The 7,500-nt window shown below is 46.7% G+C and overlaps 1 protein-coding gene across 1 annotated transcript in view; it reads right to left on the bottom strand.

The window, feature by feature from the left end:
• The window catches only part of LOC132955906 (SUN domain-containing protein 1-like), a 23,519-nt gene extending 16,051 nt beyond the window's left edge, over positions 1-7,468 (bottom strand). Inside the window, exons 1-10 of the mRNA XM_061028998.1 lie at positions 7,353-7,468; positions 5,660-5,836; positions 4,830-5,023; positions 4,280-4,306; positions 3,963-4,172; positions 3,583-3,684; positions 2,616-2,768; positions 1,127-1,210; positions 575-697; positions 1-86 (exon numbers count right to left, since the gene is read on the bottom strand). The exon at positions 1-86 is cut by the window's left edge and continues 13 nt beyond it. Of these exons, the coding sequence (XP_060884981.1) occupies positions 1-86; positions 575-697; positions 1,127-1,210; positions 2,616-2,768; positions 3,583-3,684; positions 3,963-4,172; positions 4,280-4,306; positions 4,830-5,023; positions 5,660-5,836; positions 7,353-7,405 (1,209 nt within the window). The 5' untranslated portion in view covers positions 7,406-7,468. The remainder of the gene's footprint in view (positions 87-574; positions 698-1,126; positions 1,211-2,615; positions 2,769-3,582; positions 3,685-3,962; positions 4,173-4,279; positions 4,307-4,829; positions 5,024-5,659; positions 5,837-7,352) is intronic.
• Positions 7,469-7,500: the final 32 nt, after the last annotated feature.

Below are 7,500 nucleotides of genomic sequence, written 5' to 3'. Positions count from 1 at the left end.
GGCGCTCACAGAAGCTGCACAGATGTTGGCGGTGAGAGTCCAGAGGAGCGAGGCTGCTCGGAGAGTCAGCTGGTAGAGAGACGACACTGAGGAGGCGTCAGGTAAGAAAGATCGTTAATCAGTATTATTTTTTTTAAAAAGAAGAAGTTAAATGAATAAAGACTGGGAGGGGTTGTTGCTCCTGTAGCTGCTGGATCAGGACGCTCGTGTTTTTAACGATACAATCTTTGTTTTCTATAAGATCTTTTTTCCCACAAAAAAAGATGAGATGAGCCGTTTTCACATCTGCACTCCTGAAAATATAGATCGTTTCAAGAGGACTGCTCTGGATAGCCTCCTGATCTGGTTGTTCACATATGCACCTCACAGCAGGAGACTATCCCTGTCAGACTGAAGGGGGCGGGGTCTCCTGAGGTAAGACGTGACGTAAAAAGAACAACCAGGAAGTACCAGATCATCTGGGCTCCACATTTTGACTTTCTCTTCTTTGAATAAACTTTACTGACGGGTCCAGCTTCACTTTCTAACACATCGAACAACGTCTGCATGCAGAAGTTTGAATCAGTTCTTTAACCTGTGAAAGCTGCAGCGCTCCACATCCGCCCCGACAAACACAGAGTCACTGAGGACCCCGACGAGGAAGACGAGGAGACAGAGTCGGTTTTCTCGGAGCGCTGTTTCTCCTTACAGTCGTCACCTGTTGTGTCAGCAGGGCAGGTGTGTGTTTAATGGACAGAGTTCAACTCAAGAGGAGGAAAAACACTCTGAAAGGTCTCTGTTAAGACTAGAAATATTCTTTGTAATTGAAACGTTCTTAAAGAGCGGCAAGGAGAAAAACAGCTGCAAATAAATGTATTCAACCAGGAGAACAGCCATGTCATTAGGAATCTCATTTACCAGAGAGTCCTGGTCGAGAGGGGCAGCAGCACAACAAACAAAGTTAAACAAATAAAACACAGATCAGCATGTTCTGAGTCACAGAGAAGAAAAGTCATCAGTCATCCTGGAGCTTCTTCTCCCAACACCTTAGATCTACTTCAGATTCAAAGAGATGTTTTGTCCCTTTAGACTCACCGTAGATCAGCCTCCTCAGTGTGTGTGTGTGTGTGTGTGTGAGATTACTCACACAGAGAGCCGTTGGGATGGGTCTCCTCCTTGTCGCTGGTGGTGGACTCCTTCAGGCTCATGACTCGGCAGTGACTCGATCGACCTGAAACAGATCGAGAGGAAACTCAGTCAGAAAGTCGACAGCAGCAGAACGACTCCTCATCATGTCGTCTTAGCAGAGGACAGACTGCAGAGCGAGCTCACACAGAGGGGGGGGGGGGGGGATTTGCATGTTGTCAAGGTAACAGCCAAAGTGGAGGGGTGCAGCACATTTGTTTGGGAGGGGGGGGAAACCACGACAGGTGAGCAGAGAGAGGTCAGAATCTGAATCACAGCAAATTCATGTTTACAGGCTGGTTTGCTTTTATTGAGAGACTTCTGTCCATCACTGAGGACTCACCACCAGGGGCTCAGGACAACCCTCAGGCATAACTTTAATTTACGACCCTCTTAAGACACTAAGGACAAAAATGTCCACTTCCAAAAAACTGATATATGAATAGAACAGATTGAAATTTTTTTCTACTTTTTTCTGCATAAATCTCTTAAACAACTTCAGCCCTGCTCAAAACTATCAAACATTCAATCATTTTAAGGAATTTAACCCTTTAAATGCCAGTTTGATTACTTGATATCACTGTTGTTATTTAAGAAAAAAAACACAAAAATGAGTTATTTTCCATATAACAAATATTTGGTGGCTGGGGGATTTTTTTAAAATCAATCTTGGATATGTCAAAGATTATCCAAAATATTGACTTTGATGCATTCTTAGTTTTTGTGGAGCATCAGATTTAAAATGTAGTTCCCTGTTTGGACATTGGAGGGCGAAAATGTCCAATTTACAAAAACTGATATAAAAATAGAACAGATTGATATTTTTTTCTACTTTTTTTTGCAGAAATCTCTTAAACAACTCCAGCCCTGCTCAAAAATATCAAATAATTATCAGGAATTTAATCCTTTAAATGCCAGATGATTCTGGCAAGTGGACATTTTTGTCCTTAGTGACTTCAGAGGGTCGTAAACATGTTTCAGTGTTCTATTGATCTATTCAAAAAATCAAAATGTGCATTCCAGAATGTGTCAAGAGAGACTTTCTTACAAAAACTGGTGCCATATGCACTAACAGACAAAATGATGACCAGATGAAGAGGAAACATTTGACCAAATGGACAAAAATGTCCATAATGATACATGAGGGTTAATCACCTAAAGACCACTACCATCATTAACTGTGGGTGGTTACTTTCAAGGTGTGATTGTTCCTGTCGGTGGTTCTAAGAGTCAGAAGGGTAAGAAGTCAGAAATCCGCCCTGAAAAGAAGATTTGATTTAACAGAACAAACGGCTGCAACAGGAAGCTTCTGTGACGTTCAACGAGGAAATCAGTTAGAAAAAGAGAGAGAGAACAGGTGAGTTCAGGTGAGGTGAGCTTTGTTACACCAGTGTTAGTTAGGACTCAAAGTGCACAGGTACGCCCCCCACACACACTCTTACAGTCAGTACCTCTGTGTCTGCTATCGGTCTGTGTGACCACCTGAGAGAGCTTTAAGGCCCGCCCCCGACACGCCTGCCAGGTGTGTGTCAGCACACACACACAGCAGGCTGCAGCTCTCCTCACACACAGCACAGACGAGTCCACGCACAGCTGCAGCACATCTGGAAGAGTCAGACTTTTTTTTAATGAACACGACAATCGTCTGGTAATAATGAGCAGGAAATCCACGACACATCCCGAGTGTGACTTCAGCTGCAGAGTCCGAGCCCTGATTCACCAAGAATGGAATGTGGCCGCTGATAGATCCAAAAACTGTGCACCACGTGCTCCGTCTAAACGTCTAATTCACAAAGCAAGCACTTGTTGGATGAAGTGTGGAGCTGCTGATTTTAACCCCCGGTTATATTAATAATAGTCATGTTCATGTACAGAGCTTTTATTTTGAAGGCACATAGAGGTGGAATTGTTTTCCTGTGACGTCTCGTGGCTGTTTTTTTGCAGGGCTGCCGATTTGCATAGACGGGACAATTTTACCCAAATGATGCAGAATGATCATTCAAATGTGTGAACCAGCAGCACGGCACAGAGACGCCGTCGTTAGAGGAGCATTTAACCCTTTGTGTGTGTGTTCTGTGAATTAGACGCTAGTTGAAACTTGCTGGTTGAATGGGCACAAAGCCTTTAGTGAACCAGGCCAGGTGATTTATAAAACATGTGGGTGGAGCCACAGAGAGGGGGAGGAGGGAGAGGAGGAGGAGGAGGAGGAGGGGGGGGGGGGCTGAAAGTTTGAAGAACCCTGGATGTGAAGAGAGGAGAGAAGGTGAGAAACTCAGCAGGGCGGGAAATCAACATCAGACTCTCAACATCTGAACTCAAATGGTCCCATCATGTTCCTGAAGTCTATTTCCTGCCCGTCTGACAAACAGGAAGTTCCCTTGTGGTACGGAGGGGGAGGACAGAATCGGTCTCTGCTACCTGTTAGGTCTCTGTGTTTGCACAGCATCAGGTGATGGTAGAGCAGAGAGAGCAGGGAGAACACACAGGCTGCCGACCTGTCCCACACAGACACCAGCACACCTGCTCCACACAGGTACATCACACACAAACAGCTGATCTTAAAAGACGCTCACAGAGTCATAAACAAAACATCTTCAGATAGCTCGTCAGGTGAGAAACTGTGAGGAGGAGTGAGATTAGAGCAAGCACTAAAATAACTTAAATAAACATGAGAAGATTAATATACAGGTACAGCAAGAGGAGGAGAAAAGGAGAACAGACGGGAGTGGGGAGTGGGTTTCTTGATCTTTTACATAATGATTCAACTTCAGACTTGACATGAATTCAGTGACTCTTACCCGTGCGACTCTTGCGGCTGTAGATGATGGAAGTGTCCGGGCCTGGGGGCTGCATGGAGGAGGAAGAGGAGGGGGGGGAGAGGGAGGGGTACTTTCTGTCCAGCTTGTCACAGTCTTTACAGTAAACCTTACTGAGCGTGTGCAGCTGGTGTTTGGGACAGCAGCTGTCTGAAGCGATCAGCGTGCGGTCTGCCAGGACGACGGTGCTCTCTGTGACACGGACGGAGAAAAATGTTCTGAGTGTGAGGACGGAATAAAAGTAATGGGAGCGTTAAGTTTATTTTATATTTCTGACAGGTGGAGAGAAAAAAACTCACCTTTAGGATCCATGTCCTGATCCAAACCTGCAACACCACAGAACAAAGGACATCGTCACCACACTGGTTTTCAGCAAAACTAACCCGACAAACAGTGATACCAGTATACTTGAATTTGTAAACAATCCAGCTGCTGCATGGGGGGGGGGGGGTCTGGATGGTGCCCCCCCTCCCACATGTGCACACCTTAAAATAGGCTCAGTCCTACAATTGGCCAGTCCCATCCCGGGGGTTTGGGGGACCAGACCAAAGAAAAATGATAGCGTTAGCCTCTCCCTCCGTCCTACTCTCAAACCACCAGCAGTTGACCTTTGACCCCAAAACCCCGGCTGCAGTCACTTACCCCACAACATAAATGTTACACAAACTCCCACCACCACATAAATACAACATAGTCAACACAGACCCCTTCTCAATTCTCTCTTCTCCCTCTCGAGTCCCCTTACAGAACCGTCAGTAAAATCCCTCATTTCCGCTGCCGTCTCTAAGTTTTAAAAGTTACTAATAATGTGAAAAACTGAGCGATAAAGCGCCCTGAGGAACGTTTTACCCCAGAGCGTGTCGAGCAGCGTGGTCTCCTGGATGGAGGACTCGTCCAGCATGGAGGAGAGCAGGGAGGCGTCGGAGGCCACGCTGTGAAGGCTGCTGTTCAGAAACGAGTGACCGGTCTGTTTACGAGGAGTGTGGAGGAGAGACTCCGAGCAGGAGGAGGAGAGCTGCTGAGAACGACGAGACTTCAACGACCTGCAGGAGGAGGAAGAGGAGGAGAGAGAGGAAGAGGAGGAAGAGGAGAAGGAGAGAGAGGAAGAACAAGAGGAGGAGGAAGATGAGGAGGAGAGAGAGGAAGAGGAGGAGGAACAAGAGGAGGATGAAGATGAGGAGGAGAGAGAGGAAGAGGAGGAGGAACAAGAGGAGGATGAAGATGAGGAGGAGAGAGAGGAAGAGGAGGAGGAACAAGAGGAGGAGGACGAAGAAGGAGGAGTAAGAAGGAGGAGGAGGAGGAGCAAGAGGAGGAGTAAGAAGGAGGAGGAGCAAGAGGAAGATGAGGAGGAGAGAGAGGAAGAGGAGGAGGAACAAGAGGAGGAGGACGAAGAAGGAGGAGTAAGAAGGAGGAGGAGGAGGAGCAAGAGGAGGAGGAGGAAGGAGGAGGAGCAAGAGGAAGATGAGGAGGAGAGAGAGGAAGAGGAGGAGGAACAAGAGGAGGAGGACGAAGAAGGAGGAGTAAGAAGGAGGAGGAGGAGGAGCAAGAGGAGGAGGAGGAAGAGGAAGAGGAGGAGGAGGAAGATGAGGAGGATGAGACGAAGAGAAAAACAAAAATAACTCAAATGATGAAAACTTGATTTTCAAAGCACAAAGCAGCAGACTTCTCTCTCAGATCACCTGTTGCTCCTCCAGCCGGCTCCTCCCACGCTGAAGGAGGCGCTGGCGTGCGGCAGACTGCGGTCCAACAGGCTGTCATCGAGACGCAGGCTGCGTCTGGACATGATCCCCGTCTGCAGGAACGACTCGATGTGCTGCTCCTTCTCAGAGTCCAACAGCCCTGAGGAGTAGCTGGAGCTGAAGAGGAGGAAGAGGAAGAAGAAGAGGAGGAGGAAGAAGAAGAGGAAGAAGAAGAGGAGGAGGAAGAGGAAGAAGAGGAGGAAAAGGAAGAAGAGGAAGAAGAAGAGGAGGAGGAAGAAGAGGAAGAAGAGGAGGAGGAGGAGGAAGAAGAGGAGGAGGAGGAGGAAGAGGAAGAAGAAGAAGTGGTGAGATATAGAGGGGAAGAGAAGGAGAGATAGAATAAGAGGGTGAGGATTAGAGATTGACGGAGATGAAGAAAAAGAGATGGAGAAGGAGGAGAGAAAAGGAGAAGAACAGCAGGAGGAAGGGGTAAAAGAAAAGGAACAGAAGGGAGACGGAAGGATAAGGAGGAGAAACAAAAGATGAAAAAGAGGAGAAGCAAGAGGAGAGATAGAAGGAGGGGAGATAGAATGACAAGGAAGAGAAAGAGGAGAAGGGATGAGAGAAGTAGAGGACGAGGAGGATGAGAGAGAAGGAGAGGATAGGAGGGTAGGAGATATAAGTAGGAAGAGAGTGAGAGCAAAGAAGAGGAGGAGAGAGAAGGAGGAGAAATAGAAGATGAAAATGTGGAGTAGCAAGAGGGGAGACAGAAGGAGGAAAAGGAGAGGTAGGACAAGGAAGAGAAAGAAGGGAAGGGATAGGAGAAGTAGAGGAGAACGAGGAGACGAGATATAACGAGAGGAAAGGGAGGAGGAAGAGAAGAAGGAAAATGGGAAGGAGAGGAAAAGGAAGAGAGGCTTTTTATGTCACTTTTTGCATTGCATTATGGGAACTGCAGTCCCACAACTTTAGGCCAGTATCAGACATTTAGGTATGAGATGATGTTTGATTACACACTACACTACTACACACTGACACTTTACACTGTTTACATTACTCTATATTTTGTACATTCAAATAATTCTTTTTTACATTATATTTTATTGTACATATGTGTATTAGTAATCTGAGTGTTTACTGCATGGCCTTGCAGAACAGTCCTTACATTTCACTGCACATCTGTATGAGCATGTGACAAATACAAATCTTGAATTTATTCAAGGTGAGGCTGAACTCGTTGTCGATGGTTACAGAGACGTCCCCTCTGGAGGCGGGGCCACGAGAAGAAGTCGTGAAGTAATCACACTTCATTAATCTAATGAGCACAGAGGAGCTGAAGCCTGCCGGGGGTCTCAGCTCAGCGTCCTGCTTTGTCGCAATAATCCCGCCTTCTGTGACACACACACACACGACTTTGGGTCTATTCTGTTTTAACAGCCCGGATCATGTTTTAGATTCACACGGAGAGAAGTGAAGGAAGTGATTCAAAATGAAGAGAAACAGGAGAGTTTGAAATGATCAGAGAGAGAAAGCAGCAGCTCGCTCCGTCTGTCTGATAACACACTGCACATTAAAAATCATCCCTGTAACCTTATCAGGGCCAACCTGACACACATACTACACACACACTACACACACAGCTCTAAAACCACAGAAGAGGAAGACTAGAAGAAGAAGAGGAGGGTATACACACAGGTCAGTCCAGCCCCAGCTCTGCAGCTCCTCGTCCTCCTCACAGACGCTCATTCCATAAAACACACTCACATCACTGACACACACACACACACACACACACAGTATGACAACACACACACTGAAAACACACACACGCAGCGATCCGT

Source organism: Labrus mixtus, chromosome 21 (genome assembly GCF_963584025.1).
Source record: "Labrus mixtus chromosome 21, fLabMix1.1, whole genome shotgun sequence".
Lineage (NCBI taxonomy): Eukaryota > Metazoa > Chordata > Actinopteri > Labriformes > Labridae > Labrus > Labrus mixtus.
Note: the sequence above shows the minus strand (reverse complement) of the source record. Positions and strands in the feature narration are given on the sequence as shown.